Source organism: Notamacropus eugenii, chromosome 1, assembly GCF_028372415.1.
Source record: "Notamacropus eugenii isolate mMacEug1 chromosome 1, mMacEug1.pri_v2, whole genome shotgun sequence".
Taxonomy (NCBI): domain Eukaryota; kingdom Metazoa; phylum Chordata; class Mammalia; order Diprotodontia; family Macropodidae; genus Notamacropus; species Notamacropus eugenii.
Genome location: NC_092872.1, coordinates 48,111,153 through 48,130,788, shown reverse-complemented (window position 1 = coordinate 48,130,788; position 19,636 = coordinate 48,111,153). Strand labels below are relative to the sequence as shown.

Here is a 19,636-nt window from a genome sequence, read left to right as displayed (position 1 = left end):
GGCTGGTTTAGCAACTTCCAGGCAGCAGCCTTGGGTCTTAGCTTTTTCAGTGCCCAAAATAGGTTTAGCAGTTGACTAACTGAAAAGAAACTTACCACAAGCCTAACTGCCTGGTGGTCTTGTCATGTTTAGGGTACCAGCAGCCAGGGACCCTAATCCCCTAGGAGGAGTAGAGCCTACGAAGAGCCTTTCTTAAAAGCAGAGGGTAACTTAGGCAATAAGAGGCAAGAATCCGAGTGGAGTTTTATGCATTTTGTCCTTGGGGAGACCACATCAGGAAAGCCTTCCCGACCAGCCGGCCTCCACAAGCTGACCTGAGTCTGAAGATCCTCATTGTGCCAGTTGATGCACTTACTCTGAGCCAGGTTTAGGTTCTAAGCACTCAATTTAGATGAGAAAACAATTTCTTGCCTGAGACTGAAGTAGGCTGAGAGTATTGAGACCTTTCACTTTGGGGCCATCTGCCTTATCCACTTTGCTACTGCCTACTAGTCTCTGGAGGGAATAGAAGGTTTGTACCATGGCCACGCATGGCTTCGTTGTGACAGTAGCCAAATCATTTTCTTTAGTCATTAAGCTAGAAGAGATAGAGGAAATTGTGAATCGATTTTTGAGTTTGGTACATGGGGACTGCTTAAAATGAAAAATGCCTAAATTAGCTGAAGAAGACTCAGCTTAATAATAGGTTGGGGGGGATTTAGGAGGAAGGGCCCTGGAGTAGGAGGTGTAAGACCCAGGTTCCAGTTTTGGCTTTACCACTAAGTTGCTTTGTGACCTTGGGCAAATTACATCACTTTGCTGAGCCTTGGTTTCCCCTTCTGTAAATTGATTGGGTTTTTAATCAAATTATCCTTTTAACTCTAAGAGTCTGTGATTCTTTGATAGATACTTGCTGACCAAACTCAGACTGCTGGTTTATCTAGGTATAGGGACATGATGACCCTTTTTCCTTTTTAAAAAACACTCCTTCTTCCTAGGGAACACCAGCTGGCTGATGAGCCTAGAAAACCCTCTAAGTCCATTCTCTTCAGATATCAATAACATGCCACTACAGGAGCTATCGAATGCATTAATGGCAGCTGAACGTTTTAAGGAGCACCGGGAGACAGCCCTGTATAAGTCCTTGTCAGTACCATCCTCTAGTCTTACCACAGGGACAGACAAGCCTTCTCTCCTACAGCGGTCCAATACAGGTGAGAAAAGACCTTGGCTAGACCCTGGGGGCAGAGTCAGAGCGGGACATAGCATGGGAAGGCCTGTTGGGGCTACAGCAAGACAGTCTCTGTCATGAACCTGGTATCTCTCTTTGAGATCACATGGCGCATTCATTGAATATCTTGCCTTGGTGCTTCATTGAAGAAACCACCTACTTGAACCAGGTCCCAAGGGAGGGACTAGGTGGGTGGAGGTTACTCCAGAGGGGCTCGTGTCTGAGTGTATTGCCTCCTTTTATTTGTAGTCTTTGGGAGAATAAAGCATTTGTATGACTCTTGGTCCCCCTGGTCCTCAGATTTTGTTTGGAAAGCTTTGTCAGAACCTACTGTGGCAGATTAATGTGCGGGGGTAACTCCCTGAGGTTTGCTTTAGTTCTGTGATCTTCAAGACAGGAGGAGGGGAGATTAGTGCTTACCTGTCACATGACTCAAGCTGTCAGGAACGTTCTCATTTCCAGTCTCCATTCTTCATTTTCCTCCTTTGGAGCAGAGTGTTGTATAAAAGAACTTGACTGCTCAAGAAGCTGCACATACCAAAATAGTGTCAGATGGATGGTCTTCTAGACTGCCTCTTGTCAGAATTTCCCTGTTGTGCTGAAGGCTCTGGGCTTGCAAGAAGGAGGAGGAGTAGTTGTGAGGTAGAAGTGGGTAGAAATTTGTCAAGTCTCTGACCAAGCTCCAACATGCTCTCCTTTGAGGTCATTACCTGGGAAATGGGCATTGGCCACATGGGCTCCAGGCACATGGTGGGGGGGCACTGCACCCAGTCACCTGTGGACAGGTTTGCTGTCTGCTTTGGAAAGTTTTGGGTTACACTAAGTTTGAACTTTCTGTAAAGGTGAACCTCTGCCTTCTCTTCTATAGCCTTTTCTAGGAAGGCCTTCTGAAGTTTGTCTTTGAAAATACAAATACAGAGGGATTTGTACTCTTGCTTATTTAGGGGACAAAGATGGGGTGGTCAGGGACCCAAATACGTGGCTTAACACTAACCAAACCATAGAAAACCCCTTCTGTGAGCCCACACAAGGTCCTGCTTCCCCATACAAGGTGTTGGGGTGGCTGAGGGGCCCTGTAGGTGACTTACCCTAGCTTACTGTACCTGACTTTGGTTTGGACTTAAGGGCTCTTGATCATTGTAATTTCTTTGCTGTGATGTGTGTGTGTGTGTGTGTGTGTGTGTGTGTGTGTGTGTGTGTGCGTGTGCATGTGTGTGCGTGCGAGTGTGTGTGTGAGAGACCATGAGCATGCCTGTGTGTTCATGTGTTGTGTGCATGCATGTGTGACCATGAGCATGCCTGTGTGTTGGTGTGTGTGTGTGTGTGTGTCTGGGGGGGTGCATGTGTAGTCTCTCCTTCCTCTTTTATGTAGCTGCTCACGTGGTTCCCTTTGCAGTGGCCTCTTTCTCTTCCATGTACCAGTCCAGTTGTCAAGGAAAGTTGCATAGGAGCGTTTCCTGGGCAGGTATATTTCTATCTCTTTAAGGAAACAAGTATTTGCCATAGAAGAACACCTGATTCATTAGACACTGTTTCCCTCATATTGTCACCCTCCCTTTCATGTCTCCTGTTTGTACCTGGTCTCATGATTCTCAGTGAATGGGATCTTGACTAGCATGAAGAAGTCCATGCCAGAAACAGTATTTGCGATTGTTAGCCACTCAGAAGTAGTTCTTCAGCTGAGCTCCATTCCTGAAATGGAAAGAGATGGACCCTCTTTTCCTGCCCTTGTCAGACTCCTCAGGGCAATGGTCTGGCTTCTGGGTTAGTCGATGTGAACGACAGTTGCCAGTTACTCTTCATTTACTCCTCTGTTGAAGGAGCAAAGGCCCCGTTGTCTTCTCTTCCCTAGAAGCTCAGCAGACCCTGTCTCCTCTCAGCTTGTATAAGTGCCTGCCCGGTCATTGGCAAGGTAAAAAGCCCCCAAACCAAATTGGCCTGCATTTGGATTTTATCAGAATTTTGCATTGTGAAGTGAAGCCCCAGAATCTTGTGATTCTGATCCCCCTCTGGGTGATGAGCAGCTCTTGTAGCTCCCTCTTTCAACCTACCTCAGTCATCCTGGGAAGAATGCATGGGTGGTGGTCCCCAGAGCAGAGCATGGGTGGTGGTTCCCCAGAGCAGAGGCCATCCTGTTGCATTCCCGCCACGGGATGGCCTCTGCCCTGTGGTCCCATGTAGCTTCCTCCTGGCTTAGGGTGTTTGCTTTTCTCCACGGCACCATGACTCCATGGCTATGTAGAAACTCCAGCTGTCCTGGAAAGATCCTGAGCCAGTTAGGAAAGCTCAATGACCGAGGCCTTGTGCAATGAGTTCTGGCTTGGACAGCTAACCAGATCAGCACGTTTCTTAGAAGGCCTGTGTGTGCAGCGCTAACTCCTTACTCGCTTCTGTTAAATAACTGCTCCCAGGAGCTGAAATCCATTCAGAAAAAGCTGCTTCAGCAACTTTCTGCTGATTTTTTTTTAATATGCTCAAGTTGGTTTTACCTTTTATTTTGGAAAGCAGATCCTAGCTTTTCAGATGGGTCTTCCAGTTCTTTGTTTTAATCTTCTTACATGTCAGCCTTTTCCTTAGGACTAAAATAATAGAGAAACCAGTGGACTCTGTGAGTTCTAGAGGACTGTGTATTGTAGACTCAGGTTTCACTTAATCTCTCTACCATACACGAGATTCCTAATGGATTATGAAGAACTCATGAAGCTGGTTGAATTGACCATTACTCAGGTCTGCCTCCACTTGTTTGCCCCAGGATCACTCACAAGAAAGAAGGGTGGTGGTGCCAGTCTACAGCTAACTGCATGTCATTGAGTTTGACTAGTATACCTGGGCCTTGTCGTCCCCTCAACCCCTGGGATGAGGCACATGTATATTGGTGCCTTGGTGAGGAATACAGGGTGACTCAGGCAGATGGCCATAGACCTGATGTCTCTTTTCCCAGTTGCTTTGATAAACCTGGGCTAACCTGTTTCTCCCCATTCATTACTTCAGTCACAGAAAAGATATTATGACAGACAGATCTTTCTCTTCCCTTGTGTTCCTCACTGGGTAATAGGAAGCTGAGCTGATTGATTTTGGGGGATGAGGCAGTATGACCATTCATTGGGCTCCTGAGTGAAGGAGAAGGGATCAAGGACCTTATGAAGGAAGGGAGGGTGTGCTGTTCAAAGTCTGATTTTGCCCTTCGAAGGTCACATCTGCTGACTTTCTTATGGCTGCCCAGCAGTTCTGTGGTAGGGAAAAGGCTGACACTTCTGCAGAGCAGAAGGGGACCCCTTGGTCTGGTCCATGCTCTGATACTTACTTGGTTTTTTTGTTTGTTTGTTTCTTGGTAGAATCTGCAGTTGTCCTTGAAGAAGGAAGCCAAACAGAGGTGGACTTGAGAGAGACAGATTCACCATCTGAGTCACAAGAGATAGAGGATTTTGAAGGCTCTCAGGCAGCTGCAAGTGATGAGAGGTTCGGCAAACTTCAGGAAGTCTATAGCAGGGTGAGTTGTCAGGCTGTATTGGGTTGGGCCTTCAGGAGAACAACCATTCATTCACTCCGGGTGTGTCTGTAGGTCTTCATCCATCCTTGGCTTCTGCACAACTAAAGTGAATCATTCGTTAGCAAGCCAAAATGTCACCCTTGCATCCATTAGTGAGTTTAACTCCCACCTAGATGATGATAGAGGCCTACTTGAGGTTTCTCCGCTGTTGTATTGATTTGTCATGTGACCTCCTCACCCAGTCCTTGCTGTTACTGTTGTGTTAAGGCATTTGTCATCCAGACAGGAATAGTTATTCTGGGCAGCTTCTCCCTGCCCAGCCTTCTCAGCTGGCCTTTGGGGCTTAGTATTCCAAGGTGACAGTAGATTTTTGAGAAATGCAGTGTTGTCTCTCATCCTTATTGCATTTTGAACATTGTAAATGTTGGCTTGTGGCACCGTATTTTGCTGATGAGGAAATAGATGTTGGAAAGGGTCAGGGTCTCATGATGAACGAACAACAGAACTGAATCTTAGGTCAGGTTGCTTGGGTTATGGACAACTTTGGAAAGACATCTTAGTGATTTTGGAACAAGATCCTCTTCTCACAATAAACTCCCTTTCCCATGGGGACCATGTGACTAGAAAATCATCTGTGTATCAACCCAATCTCTTACAGATAACTTTGACTATAACTGCCCTACTACTTCTTTTCTAAACTATTACCTGAGACCTGTAGCACTGACCTGTGGTGGTGGTTTGGGATGCAGGTCAGGAAGGCAGTTTCCTGACCTTTATTCCATATTGCTCTCCTAACTTGTATTCCCACCACTACCCTCATCACATGTGTACACTTCAGTAGGCTCTTGCTTTTCTGTCCACCCTACAGTGGTTGGCCCAGGGCAGCTAGGTGGTGCAGTGGATACAGCACTGTGGATAGAGTGGATAGAGATAGTTCAAATTTCACCTCAGACACTTGACACTCACTAGCTGTGTGACCTTGGGCAAGTCACTTAACCCCAGTTGCCTCATCCTGGGTCATCTCCGGTCATCCTGATGAATATCTGGTCACTGGATTCAGATGGCTGTGGAGGAGAAGTGAGGCTGGTGACCTACACAGCCCTCCCTCACTCAAAACAAAGTCAAGTGCAAGTCATGTCATTATTTGTCTGATGGCATGGTCTTCTTTGGCAACAAAGGATGAATGCACACATGGTGGTGGCCCAGTAGGGCAGAGCTCCTTTTTAGAGATCCTAGCCCAGACCACATGAGGGAGGGTCCCAAGGATCCCCTCCTCTTTCCCCATGCTTTCAGCTTCTAGAAGGCATAAGTTCCTTGGGAAAGAGGCTACCGTATCTCTCCTGCTGGACTATGGAGTATAGTCCAGGAACCTGAACTGAATGTAGCTAAAACCATATTGAGGGTTTTTGAAGTAAACTCTTCTTTTGGATGATTTCATTTAGTCCTCTTCCACTTCAAGTCAAGAAGAGAAATCCTTCCGCTCTGAAGAGCTCATGACATGTGGGATTCCCATTGAGAGAGCTGTCTCTTCTGAAGATGGCAGGCCCATAGCAGATCACTCCTTCCAGCCTTCTCAGACCCTGAGCAAGTCCAGCTCTTCCCCTGAGTTACAGACCCTGCACGATGTCCTCAAGGATGCTGAGGATAAAGGATATCTTGGGAAGCTGAGCACAGAAGTCAAGGCCAAGTCTCAGTCAGGGAATTTAGAAGGGGAAGGAGCCAACATCTGGCCAAGTTCAGGGGAGGAGAACAGAGGCCTCGGTGCAGGCCGGCAAGAGGCTGCAGTGCCATCTTCAAGCTCACCACGTTCCCCAAGTGGTCTCCGGCCTCGGGGCTACACTATCTCTGACTCAGCCCCCTCGAGGAGGGGCAAGAAGATGGAGAAGGATGCCTTCAAGAGTAGAGCAGCCACTTCCAACACAGAGAAAGTGCCCGGGATAAACCCTAGGTAGGTGCTGTACACATCTGACTGGTCCCCCTTCCTTTGTATTTCTGGGCAAGCCAGCTGTTCTGGTTCACTTTGTTTTAGTCGTGTCTGGCATCTTGGCAGTCCACTGAGCAGCTGTGAGCAGCCTTGTGCAGCCTTCACATGGCCTAGCCCTGAACCACTCATGCCCACCCCTGGAGAGCCAGAGCAAGCGTGGTCTTAGGCCATGTGGCCTTTCTGGACAGCTGCACAACAGTCTGCAATGTGAACGTTTGGGCTTAAGGCTGCAAGCTTGTTGCTGCTCCATTCTAGCTATTTGAAGGAGCCAAGGGCTAATCAGTAGCTTGTTTGTAGTGGAAGTTAGGCGTGAACTAGCCCAAAGTGCTTTTTAGCCACCCCCAACGGGTCATGACCCACAGTTTAAGAAGCCCTGATGGGGTATGAGTGGAAAAAGTTTAGAAGCCCTGCACTAGAGGGTAGGGTTTAGAAAAGAGGTAGGCTCTCCCCTCAGTTAAGGTCAGGTGAGGTGAGAAGTAGCCTCTGCTTTAAGACTGTTGAGATGGTTGTACCTGAAGCCCTTGCTAACACTGTCTGGAAGAACAGGGCCCCTGAGGGAAGAGCTTCTCCTGGGTTTCTGAAACATGAGCTCTTGGGCCTTGTGACCATGTCCTTTGAAGGTGGACATGACTGTGCTTTGGCCTTGCTCTAAAGGTTGCCATAGGAGATGGAAGCAGCCGCTCTGCTATTTCCTTGTGGGATGTGTGCAGAGGCTTTCCCAGTCTCTACCCTCTGTTGACATGCCTTTCCTGCTTCTCTCTGTAGCTTTGTGTTCTTGCAGCTCTACCATTCCCCTTTCTTTGGAGATGAGTCCAACAAGCCACTCCTCTTGCCTCCTGAGGTAAGTGGGCATCCTTTGGTCTTCCCACAGTCCTCTAGTCCTTTGAGGGATCCCTCACCTCTAATTCTTTTGGAGGAAGGAATCCTAACACTTTCACTGGTCAAGTTTCCAGACTTCTCCTTTTTCTGATTTAGCTGGACTGGGGCCACTTGGAGTCTCCTTACTGTTGAAAGTCATAGGACCTGGCCTTTAGCACTTGGGCTTAGTCTTGCAAGGTGACAGGGTTCCCAATTTCTTGGCCCAAAATGAAGTAGGCTGGCCAGCTGCACAAATCCTAGAGAGACAAGCCTATCTCTTGAGGCAAAATCACTATGGAGACATCCCTTCTCCCTCCCCCTTCCAGGAGAGGACCTTTGGTTGTGACCAATCCCAAAGGAACAAAAGCTCAGTGAACTAATAGGCTTGTGGCTGACTGTGGTAGGAGCCCCATGACCTCAGCCTTCCAGGGTCCTGGCCACACAAGAATGAATTCACACCCCACTTGTCATCCTCCTCATTCTGTGGTCCTTGAGACTTCTACCTGAACCTTCCTATTCCGGCCTCCCAAGCCTCAGTCCTTAGTTCCTTATGCCTTACTTCTGCCTTCTCTGGGTTGCTTATGAGGGTTGGAAGGTTTAGGGGAGAGATGAACTCTGTCTCACCATTGGACTTATTACAGACTGTCGTCTTGATTGCAGACTTGTGAAAGGTCCGTGAAGCTCCTAGATCAGGTTCCTCCCTATGATACCCACAAGATTGCTGTCCTGTATGTAGGAGAAGGCCAGGTAAGGTGGCCTGGACTCATGAAAGCTAATGCATGGCAGTAACAGCTACTGCCCTGTGGTACCCCAGAGGGCACCTTGCCTGAGGACAGAAGGGCAAGCACTTCTCTCACAGTGGAGAGGCCTATATCCATTCTGGCTAAGACCCTGGTGGGAAGAGGGTATGTGAGATCATATGTATCTGTGCACATGAACTTCTCCATCTTCAGGATTTTCAGTCCCCTTTTGTTCTTGACTTTAGGGTGGATAATCCATTGGAAGGTACTGACATTAGAATCCCTTCTTCTGACCACCCTGCCTCTCCCTCCCCCTCCACGTTGCATCCCCTTCCCCTAATATGCCCAGGATTTAAAATTAAAAAAGAATTCAATGTTGAAAATCTATACCAAGAGGTAGGAGGAGAGGATACCCCAGAGTCCAACAGGCCAGGCAGAAAGTCCTATCACCCACCACTTCTTTTCCCTGGTGCTCAAGTCAAGGCCCCCTGATCTTTTATCTTCTCTAGAGCAGCAGCGAGCTCGCCATCCTGTCCAATGAGCACGGCTCCTACAGGTACACGGAGTTCTTAACAGGCTTGGGGAAGCTCATTGAGCTCAAAGATTGCCAGCCAGACAAGATCTACCTGGGGGGCCTGGATGTGTGTGGGGAGGACGGCCAGTTCACCTACTGTTGGCACGATGATATCATGCAAGGTAAGGAGCAGTTCTCTTTTCTGTCTCCCGGCTTGGGAAGGTTGTCAGGCAGTGTCTTGCAAAGTTCAAGTTTTCTTAGTCACGGCAGGATAGAACATTGGCTTCCTCCTAACCTATAGTGTTGCCCATCTGTGCCTTAAGGCTAGGTAGGTTATGACAGTGTCCTTGCAGGGACACACTTCTCGGGGCCTGCTCAATTTCCTAGTCAAGCTGAATCAGGTGCTCAGAGGGTTGGGGTAGGGTGAGGCTGAAGGGTGCTTGCTAAGGGATGTTTTGTTGCCAAGGTCCCTTGTGCTCAGCTCCCACAGCTGGATTTGGGCAACATGGTGGTCCGTGGCAGCTGCTGGCACAGTAAATAGAACCTGGGCCTGAAGTCAGGAAGACCTGAGTTCATGTCCAAGTCACTTAATCTCCGTTTTAACTTGGTTTCCTCAACTGTTCTTTGTTCTTAATAAGGACCATGACATCACAATGATGACATGACTTGCAGTTGACTTTGATTTGAGTGAGGGAGGGCTGTGCAAGGTCACCAGTCTCACTTTCTCCTCCTGAGCCATCTGGGTCCAGTGGCCTGATATTCATCAGGACAACTGGAAATGGCCCAGGATGCAATGGGAGAGCCCGGCCCTTTCAGGCTAAGGTCTCATCATATTCTCACTTTGAGTGAGATACACCCATTCAGTGAATAGGCTTCTTTAAGTAGTTACTCAAGGGATGACCCCTTTAATAAAAAAAAAAAAATTAAACTGAAAGGGGAAAACCCTCAGGATTCCTGGGTAAAAGAGAAACAGTAACTATTTAGTAGCAATACCTCTCAAAGTTGTTGTGAGATGGTATTTGTAAAGCACTTAGCAGAATGCCTGGCACACAGTAGGTGCTCCATAAATGCTTATTCCCTTCCTCTTAGGATCTCCTGGTAGGAACCTAGTCATGGTGCAGGGAAACCAGACCATCCTGTTCTCCTGTAGACCCCAATGTTGTATTACTCCTGGTCAGGTGCCAAGTCCTTATCAAACTTTGTCAAGGGAGCAGCATGGTATGGGCCCCTGACCTCTTAAAGTAGATGACTTGGTGATGCCACCTTCCCCTAGCATAATCTATATCCAGCAGCACAGATTGCCATGGGTGGCAGCTCTGCCAAGGACTGGCACTGATCTGAGGGGGAAGAATATAGAAAAAGAAAATTTCCTTTCCTTCTCTTTCACCCTTCCTGGGATAACCAGGTGTCCTCACCCTGCCCCCATGAACACATCTCATTTACTTTACGATAAGAGCATTGTGTTCAAGCTTCAGCTGCTCCAATGAATGGTCAGTAGCACCTGGCATTGCTTGAAAGCAGTGAGTGGCATGTATGGTGCTGACTGGGCAGCTGACTCACATGCCCTGCTTGCCTCCAGCCTGTCCTGCTCCCCAGTCTCAGTGTATCCCCTTGGTTCTGGTTCACAGCCATCTTTCACATTGCCACTCTGATGCCCACCAAAGACTTGGACAAATACCGCTGTGACAAGAAGAGGCACCTGGGGAATGACTTTGTGTCGATTATCTACAATGATTCCGGAGAAGACTTCAAACTGGGCACCATCAAGGTAACAATCCTCTTTGGAACGTTGCCTTTTCCCTCTTCCACGCTCTTTCCCCAAATTCAGTGGACTTTTTGTTACAGAATGAAAGCATAGGTAATAGAGCCCTACTGGGCCATCTCCTTGTGACTACTCTGTGGTCTCCTTTTCCAAGGCCTGGCCTAGGCACAAAGAGTTTTTACTCTTCTGAGATAAGTAGCCCAGTGCTTGGGGCTGCCTTCATGTTAATGGTGACTTCACATATCCATGAAAGAATTTTGTTGTTTCTTCCCAGGGCCAGTTCAACTTTGTCCACGTGATAATCACTCCTCTGGATTATGAATGTAACTTGGTCACGTTGCAATGTCGGAAAGGTAAAGAGTCCTTTCTTTGCTGGAAGGGGACTTGGATAACCCAACTTTTCCCATTCCATTTAGCTACAGGTATGCTTTTGGCCCAGGACAGGTTGTTGATAAAGGCTAGACCAAGCTGGCAACTCTGTGCTATAAGACCAAAGCGGTATCTGGCAGCAATTTTTGGGATTTGTGTAGGAATTTCTTAGACTACAGTCCCTAGTAAAAGGAACAAAATTTAAATTGGTTTCTATGTCTGAGACCCAGCCAAGAGCTAATAGTAGGGACCATGTGAGCAATGTTTGCAGTTTGTGCCTGTCTTCCATTCACTTAGGGACCTCATGGAGATATATATAAGCCTTTGGATGTGAGAGCACCCTGAGTCTTAAGACCTAGGAAGCCTGGCTGTGCAGTTACAGATCTTACAAATGCTTGTGTATGCTCTAACATCGAATTTTCCTCCCTTAGATATGGAAGGTCTTGTGGATACCAGTGTGGCTAAAATTGTATCAGACCGAAACCTGCCCTTTGTTGCCCGCCAGATGGCATTACATGCAAATGTGAGTGTGGTCCACTTCCGAATGGCTTCTACATGGGGATCTGGGTGGGTTGAAAAAGAGCAATCAAGGGCAAAGACTGAACTGTGGCCAATATCTGAGGGGATCAGACTGGAGTGGGTTGGTCATCCGGCTTAATGTTTCACCATGTACCTGTGCTTAGCAAGTGACGATTTCTCTTTCAAACCAGATGGCATCGCAAGTCCATCACAGCAGGTCAAACCCTACAGACAGCTATCCCTCCAAGTGGATCGTCAGACTGCGCCACATTAAACGGCTCCGGCAGAGGGTAGGTGAGGTGGGGGAGGGAGGATGGGTGTGTATGTGTGTGTGTGTGTGTGTGTGTGTCTGTGTGTGTGTGTGTGTGTGTATGTGTCTGTGTGTGTGTGTCTGTGTGTGTGTGTGTGTGTGTGTGTGTGTGTGTGTGTGTGTGTGTGTGTGTGTGTTACAAAGAAGTCCTTTTTTCTAGGCTAAAGGAGGGAGCATCTCAGTTCCATGACTTGCTTGATTTGTGAAATGAAATTTGCTTTCAGGTGTAAGGCCAAAGACAAGAGTACAAAAACACAGATAGGGAGCAGTGACCATTAGGTACGAAAAGCAAATTTAAAACATGGTCTCCTTAAAAATTGGGGTGGCCAGAACAGTAAGGACATTCTTTGGGGAAAATATCCTTCCAGCTATGGGTGAACCCTCTTTGTTCCTGGAAATGGCAGGTGGGAGAAGTATAATTTAAAGCACCCTTTTTCAGTTAGAACTTTGCTGAGCACACTGGCCAAAGGGAGAACCATCACATCCAGCAAGTTAATCTAGTGGCTCCATAACAGATGTTTGAAACCCTCCTAAGTACAAGGAAGGCCCTGTGGAAGAGATATGTGAAGATGCAGGGGAATTCAGGAATAGACACATTCTTTCTAGACTGACTTGTTCCTCATGTGTTTCTTAGATCCGGGAAGAAACCCAGTACCCGAACTCTGGCTTCCCCTTGATGCAGATGCATCCATCAGCTCACCCCAAGTCCCCACCCCAGGCTCCATCAGATTCCACTCCCACGTATGAGACTGGCCAGAGGAAACGGCTCATCTCTTCCGTGGATGACTTCACAGAGTTTGTATGAGTCTTGGGGGACAACAGTCTGTGATCACTTCCCAAGGTGGTGTCTCTAGTTCTGTTCCTGAAACACTATAGGTGTTGGTGACTTCACCGCCTGTGTCTCAGTTGGCATTTCAGCTATTGAGCCTTGAACTGGCTCGCTTTCTCCCGTGAGATCAGACCCTCTGCCTTGAGAGCTGGCCGGGCCTGGCCCAGTACTACCGAAGCTGCTTACTTCATTAGCCCAGTAATGGAGTCAGAACTGTTTATACGTGTAAATGAAATAAAGGGTTTGGCCGATGTGCCCTTGGGACTGAGGAGGGCTTAGCTTTTCCCTTGCATGATGTAGCTTGTTCTGGGGTGTTGTGTGCCGGGTAGTTGAAGCAGATGGAGCCCCAGACAGTAATCACAGAGGCAAGCATGGAGCAGTCCATAGTATTTATTTGACTTTGTCTTTTTTGTAATTGTGGGTTTATTTAAAAAAAAAAAAGGGAAACGTTTGTGGCCTTGGTCATGGTCCCAACTAGAAAAGCAGTATATTGATTGCCCAGGCATAACTGGGCACTGTTGCATCCTGGTAGCTAAGACACAACCAATAATAAATAAGACACCATCTCTGGGGGCCTGCCTCGCTAGCCCTGGGTGGCCAGTCAGCTTGAGGAGAGAACTTGGCTTCTTATCTTATTTCCTCCCTAGTCCTTTGTTGCCTCCCCATTTCTTTGTGCGCTCCCAAGCAGCTCCACAGCCTGTCCAAGACTGGAGGGCAGTTGTCCTGTCTTTGCCACTCCAAGAGTGGTCTTTGTGGTCCTTGCCCAGTGCTTATACTTTCTCTTTCTTTTTTTCCCTCTCTCCCTCCTCTCTGCGCCCTGCACCCCCCTCCCAGCCTTAGGGAGCAGACGCATGATGTTGACCTCCTTCCCAGGGCATAAGGCCCTTTTCCCTGTACAGTGCACCCTGGGCTTGTCTTTCTTCGAGGGGTTTGGTTGCCTGTCTCTCACACACTAATACACATGCACGCATACACCACACATACACACACAGACACAGACCCTCTACCTAACTCCATCACTTTTGCCTTTGGCCCTTATTGATCCTTGCCCACCTCCCCAATTAGTGGCTAAAGCAAGATTATGTCTGGGGTCTTCCTACTCTAATTCCTTTCTTTCCCATATGTTTTGGACAGGTGGGTAGGACAAATAAGCTTGTTAAAAAAGGATCTCCGCACCCTCTTCCCTCCCTCCCAAGGCTGGGCCTGGCCCCCCAGGCCAGGTTATTGTGCAACAAGCAGAAGTAACGGTTCCCTGTCCCAGCCCCCAGGCCTCCCATGAGAAACAAACCCAACCCCTCGTTACCTGCTCCACATCCTGACCTCCCAGCTCACCGACCTGGGTCCTGCCCCTCTGGCCTCTGAGCTACTTCTTACCCCAGCCTTAAATGCCTTTGGGGAGCCCACGGCCCTGGCATGGGGAGCCCACGGCCCTGGCATAGGGCCCCAGGAGCAGCCCAGCTCCTTAGGCCCCTGGTTCTGGGGCCTCCACACACACCACTAACACTTTATATACAGCAAACTCAGTGAGGGCTATACCCTCTGGAACATCACCTTAAATAATTGGGGGGAGGGGAGAGGCTCAGCTACATGTGCTATAGCTCTCTCCCCACCCCAGTGCTATGAAAATATAGCGACATACAAAAATATATACATTTTAACCCCATATAAATTACTGACAATATACATATACATGGTGAGACAGTGGCTGGAATGTAAGTGTAGGGGATGGCAATAACTTAGGGGTTGGGGGACACAGGCTGGGGTGCCTTTAGTGTGAGGAGGTGCCTGCCATGGCGGGGAGGTGGGGCAGGCACAGCCCCGCTGTACCTGAGGGCCCAGGTAATAAATTAGGGTATGAGGGGCGGAATCCTTAGCCCTCAAGGCCCCAACCTCCATCTGCTCTCTTCCCCCACCCCCATGTTCTACTTTAAACACATGAGGATGAGGAGGAGAATCCGTTCCTCCATCCTAAGGGACCTGTCTCCCCCTACAACTACCATCACCACAGTGAGCTCCCCTCCCCTACACATGGTGGTCGCACCTTTGGTTCTCACTTATTTCAATTTTAGGCCTAAAAATATCCAATACTGCTCTTCACCCCAGCCCTATTCTGGAGTGTTGGGAATACTTGGGTCCCTGCCTCTTAAGAAAGCCTCCATTAAAGTGCTGAGTTTTGGAGCCCCTCCACCCAGGGTTCGAGATTCCCGGCCAAAGAGACCATGAGAGGGATCCGGGTGCCATTGTTTGTTCCTTTCCCATAACCCCTGGGTCCAAGTACATGATTGTTGAGGGGGGGGGGGGGGGGAAGGGAAGCTAGAACCCCTGGGTGAGAGAGCTTAATACTGAGAGGCATCCCTGCTTCAGGTTTAGGGGGCTGCAGCCAGGGACAAACTACAGCCCACATCCCAAGGGAAGGAACCACTGGGTTGGAGTGGGGCCAAAGGAGGTACCCTAGAAAGTGGTCTGATAAAGGGATTCAAGCTGGAGCCATAATAGTACCAAGGCTCCTACTCCACCCTGGCCAGGTACCCCTCTATGTAAGGCTGGGGTGGATCTTGTTCTTTGCCCTAATCGATGCCCTCACAAGAGGTGAGCTAGAAGACTGGGCAGTTGCCACACCAATACCTCTGCTGGCCCGTGCAATCCTGGCTGGCAGAGTGGTCTGGGTCCCTAGGGAGGGGCCTGGGGAAGGTGAAGGCATGGGAGGTCCAGGGACCCAGGGTGGGCTGGCCAGATGGCCACCGGATCTCCGACCTTGTAGCCCCTGCAGCCGCTGTTCCAACTGGTACACGTCCTCTGTGGCCTGGTTAAGGCGGTCAAACTGGGCTAGCAGAGCCTCAAAGACCGAGAGGAGGCGAGAGGGCTCTGGCTCGGGGTCTCCTCGGCCCCCTGCTCGGCCCATCAGCACACTCATCCCATCCAGCTGACTGGAGGAGGTGGACGGGCGCGAGGTATCTGAGCCAGCGCTTGGTGGGGACACATCCTGAGATGATTTGGAATCACTTGATGAGCGGGAGGGCAGTGGTTCCATCCCCTCAAACCGGACCTTATGTCGAAACTAGGGAGAATGCAAAGGTCAGTCAGTCAGCCCAGTCCAAGCCAGGGTAAAGATTTAGACAGACCTACTCTGACATGAAGTAAGACATAAAATGACTTTTGATGATGTAGAAGGTTAAAAGTTGTGCCAGGATTGAAAACTGGCTATCTATCCCTACAAGGGCCCCCTCTTCTCTGAGCATCCCCCCTGCCAGGGGCTCCTCTGCACTCACCTCCTTGACCTTGCTGAAACCCATCCAGAGGCGCAGGCGGCGCAGAAATAGCTCCACCATCTCATAATCTTGGGGCTCCCAGGCTGGACGGTACAGCTCTCCCCTAAGGGCGTGGTAGCGCCTCCGCAGCACCACAGCCCCTAGCCGTAGAGCCCCCCACAGCTGCAGCACCATGAGGCTGGTGCACAGTAAGGGTGAGAGACGCCAGGGCTCTGAGGGACACAGATGGGGGTCCCCACCTGCCGGGCACAGCAGGAAAAGATCCCAGCCCATACTTCGAAGGGAGTCGGAGCAGGAGGAAAAGAGCTGCGAGGAGAGAGGAGAAGCAGTGAGCCTGGGGTGGGATGCAGTGCATACAAGGGAAAGCATGGACTGAAGAGGCAGAAGGAGAGACTTGGACACAGCTAATGTGGGAATTTGTTTTGCTTAACTCTGCTTATTTTCTACAAGGCTGGATTTTTTCCTTCATTTGAGAGGATGGGAAAGAAAAATAATTGAAAAAGCAAAATAAAATTAATATTTTTAACAAAGTAAATGATTAGGAAATTTCCTCCTAATAATAGCTAACACTTATGTGCCAGGCACTGTGCTTTACGGTCATTGCCATTTGATCCCCGCAGCAACGCTGCCAGGCGAGTGCTATTATTATCTTTATTTTACAGTTGAGGAAACTGAGGCAAACAGGTTAAGTGACATGCCCAGGGTCACACAACTAGAAGTATCTGGGATTGGATTTGAACTCGGTTTTCCTGACTCCAGACCCACTGCACCATCTAGGGGTTAAGGTGATTTCCACAAACTCCCATTTTCCCATCCTGCCTCTCCATCCTTTAGTTACTGGGGACCAGGATAGGGGATTGACACTGAGGGTGCCCCCATTGTACTCGAGCCTCATCAGCTTTTTCCTTCCTCCCTTGGGAGAGGTGGGTGGCTCTCCTGCCTAGAGGGAAAGATGACTTACCATAAAGCCTAGTTGGGTATAGGCTATAGCCAGCACTAGGAGGGCCAAGCCAGCTGCCACCAACTCTCTCACTGAGCGGTAGAGGGTTTTCCCGAACACTGACCACTGGCGGATGAAACGAAGCTGCTGGGCGGCCTGAAGACAAATACAGAGCCGTCACCGAGCATGACAAGCCTCTGTGGGGAAGGAGGCAGGGGGCACAGTGGGTCCTCCCAGGGACCACCCTGGTGAGTCCAGGAGGGAAAAAGATGAGGTGCACTTGGGCTTTTGGGGGGGACCCTGGCACGACAAAGGAGGCCTACCTTGATCATCAGCAGGAAAAGTAGGGACGCGGCCAGGCTGGCAAAGGCTGAACTGAGCTGAGCCACTTGGTAGAAGCTGGTGAAGTGGTGGGGACGGCGTTTCAGGTAACGGCCCCACTGCTGGTCAGCTAGGCTGAGCTGGCTCAGGTGGATGAGCACTGTGGCTGTGGTCAAGAGGATCAGCAGCCACTGGCCCCAAGCCCGTGCCCGAACCAGATATGCCTGGCCCTCCTTCTGCATGGCTAGGGCCTCCGTCACCACAAAGTACACCACAAAGAGCATCAGAAAAACCTGGTGGAGGCAATCAGCTCGCTGGAGGGGAGGCCCAGGTGAGCTGGGCAGACCAGGGGTGGGGAAGGGAGTGGGGGAAGGGTCAGGACCCATCAATCCAATGGGAGAGGAAAGGGAACCACCCAGAGAGGGGCATGGTAAGGACTGACCATCATTAGTAACTGCAGGGTGACGCCTGCGCTGAGCCGCTGCAGGGGGAAGGGGCGGACGCTGATGGCCGTCAAAGCACGTCCTGACACCGGGAACTCAAGGCGCAGCGTGACCGCAGCATGGAGCCCAACAGCTGGGCTGTATTGCGTGAGTTCCACAAATACCGCCCGGCTCCTGGGGACAGAGAGGCAGGGGCGCAGCTCGAGGACCAGACTCCCAACACCCAACACAAAGAAGAGAGGAAGGCCCCAGGCTGAGCCAGGCCCTGCCCCCCTCTCTGGGCCTCAGTTCATCATCGTTAGTTAGCATTGCTAAGGTCTGCAAAGCTCTTTACAAATATCTAATTTTATCCCCAGGTAGGATATGTTATTATCCCCATTTTACAAATGAGGAAACTGAGGCAGAAGTTAAGTGATTTGCCCAGGATCACACATCTAGGAAGTGTCTGAGGTTGGGTTTCTACTTAGATCTTCCTGACCCCAACTCTTTGTAGAATGAAGAGAAAAACTCCCTTCTCTTCCAGGGATAGTGTGTGAGTAGAAGGAGAGAAGAAATGAGAACTATGAAAAGTAAAAGAAGGTGCAAACATTTCCTGTTCACATTTCTGCCCCAACAGCATGCAAGGTCTTGACCCTTTTTACTTCCCCCCGGGGCTCACATGTTGTCGATCCAATTATGTCGCTGCAGGAAGCCCAGCAATTCTCGACTCTCCTCCAGGCTGACTCCCAGTTCCTGGATGTAGCCGCCACTGTCGTAGACAGAGAAGTAGCCCCAGTACCAGACCCTAGGAGACAGAGGGTGAGAATCAGTGAGTCAGCCCTATAGGCTGGCAATATAGCCAGGGAGATGGAACAGTCACAGGGTCTCATCTTAAATGCCATGCTCTTTGTCACCTAGAGATCTACAATCATGCAGTGACATTTCCCAGCTGAGGAGTGAGGAAGGACGTGAACTCTATGCAAACTGTCCCTTCCTCCTTATACAAACTGGACCTCTTCTGGACCACAAGAAAAAAACAACAGGGAGCAGGTAGGTAGCAGGACTGATCATTCAGCTTCACAGCGAGTCTTGTGGTTCACATGTGGGCACCTGGAAACGTGGGGATCCGTGCAGTTCACCCTCCCTGCCGAGGTTCCCGTGGAAAGCCTCCGTGCCTGGGTTCTTACCCTGCCAAGTCAGGCGCTGAGTAGGCCCATGCCCTTGTCCCATTTGGGGAGCTGCTTTCCCAGCCAACCTCATAATCCTTGGTGCTGAAGCTGCTAGATGTTGTGCACATTTTTCTGACAGTTCCCAGAGCGTCTGGGCAGAGTGCTGAAATGCAGTCAATCAATCATTCAACTAGCATTTATTAAGTGCCCACCATGTGCTACAAACACACACACAAAATCAAACCCTCTCTCCTCTCAAAGAGTTCCCATTCTGTCCATTTCAGGAGGGATAATGTGAATGGGCGAGAGTGCTTTTGGAGGAAGAGGGAGAGGATGATGTTGAAATCGGACTCCAAACAGGGGAGGAAGTGGTTCAAGAGAAAGGATGGGCAGTGGGGAGGGAAGGGATCACTGTCTTCAACTCACCTTCCTGTAGCCGAACCTGCCGAAGGCGTGGGGGCCCCAGCTCCAGGCCAGATTGGTTCCCGTGGACGTAAGGGAGCAGCACCCGTGACATCCACACCCAGAATTCATCCGACCTACTCCGCGCAACCCAGAAAGATGGAAGTTATTCTCTTCCACCAGCATCAGAGATGGTGACATCCATTCATTGCCACCTAAAAGTCCAGGTCTGTCCCCAAGGCATTAAATCCTTTCCCAGGTTACGCAGGTCATAGCCAGGTCTGCTTTCTGATTACTCCTCCAGTCATGACTTAACACCATCTGATGTCACCAATGAGCAGTCCAGACACAGCTCCACCTCATCCTAGTGATTGGTTTTGCGTCAGGGCTTTTGGTGAAACATGTAGGGGTCCGTGAATTCCCATAAGCAACACTTCTAAGTGGGAGCTATGTTCCTGGGAAGTTTACATTTTGGACTATAAAAGCTGCATGGGACTTTAAAAAAGAACTGGATTTTATTGGTCTTTA

At 49.5% G+C, this 19,636-nt stretch overlaps 2 protein-coding genes across 11 annotated transcripts in view; one reads left to right on the top strand and one right to left on the bottom strand.

Annotated features, from left to right (window-relative positions):
* TSC2 (TSC complex subunit 2) overlaps nucleotides 1-12,853 on the top strand; it is a 56,801-nt gene extending 43,948 nt beyond the window's left edge. For 6 of the 9 annotated variants that reach the window (XM_072599530.1, XM_072599529.1, XM_072599525.1 and 3 more), the window contains 11 exons: nucleotides 978-1,193; nucleotides 4,546-4,700; nucleotides 6,143-6,648; nucleotides 7,450-7,525; nucleotides 8,203-8,289; nucleotides 8,792-8,978; nucleotides 10,425-10,564; nucleotides 10,833-10,911; nucleotides 11,359-11,450; nucleotides 11,638-11,736; nucleotides 12,391-12,853. In XM_072599530.1, the coding sequence (XP_072455631.1) occupies nucleotides 978-1,193; nucleotides 4,546-4,700; nucleotides 6,143-6,648; nucleotides 7,450-7,525; nucleotides 8,203-8,289; nucleotides 8,792-8,978; nucleotides 10,425-10,564; nucleotides 10,833-10,911; nucleotides 11,359-11,450; nucleotides 11,638-11,736; nucleotides 12,391-12,561 (1,808 nt within the window). In that variant the 3' untranslated portion in view covers nucleotides 12,562-12,853. Of the gene's footprint in view, nucleotides 1-977; nucleotides 1,194-2,606; nucleotides 2,676-4,545; nucleotides 4,701-6,142; nucleotides 6,649-7,449; nucleotides 7,526-8,183; nucleotides 8,290-8,791; nucleotides 8,979-10,424; nucleotides 10,565-10,832; nucleotides 10,912-11,358; nucleotides 11,451-11,637; nucleotides 11,737-12,390 lie in introns of those variants that run through there. The other 3 variants (XM_072599531.1, XM_072599526.1, XR_011965130.1) reach the window with 3 other exon arrangements.
* A 106-nt stretch (nucleotides 12,854-12,959) lies between these two features.
* Nucleotides 12,960-19,636, bottom strand: part of PKD1 (polycystin 1, transient receptor potential channel interacting) — a 110,959-nt gene continuing 104,282 nt past the window's right edge. For both annotated transcript variants that reach the window (XM_072599516.1, XM_072599518.1), the window contains 8 exons: nucleotides 19,133-19,245; nucleotides 18,725-18,869; nucleotides 18,217-18,342; nucleotides 17,558-17,732; nucleotides 17,118-17,408; nucleotides 16,816-16,950; nucleotides 15,855-16,160; nucleotides 12,960-15,643 (listed from right to left, as the gene is read on the bottom strand). In XM_072599516.1, coding sequence (XP_072455617.1) covers nucleotides 15,119-15,643; nucleotides 15,855-16,160; nucleotides 16,816-16,950; nucleotides 17,118-17,408; nucleotides 17,558-17,732; nucleotides 18,217-18,342; nucleotides 18,725-18,869; nucleotides 19,133-19,245 — 1,816 coding nt within the window. In that variant the 3' untranslated portion in view covers nucleotides 12,960-15,118. The remainder of the gene's footprint in view (nucleotides 15,644-15,854; nucleotides 16,161-16,815; nucleotides 16,951-17,117; nucleotides 17,409-17,557; nucleotides 17,733-18,216; nucleotides 18,343-18,724; nucleotides 18,870-19,132; nucleotides 19,246-19,636) is intronic.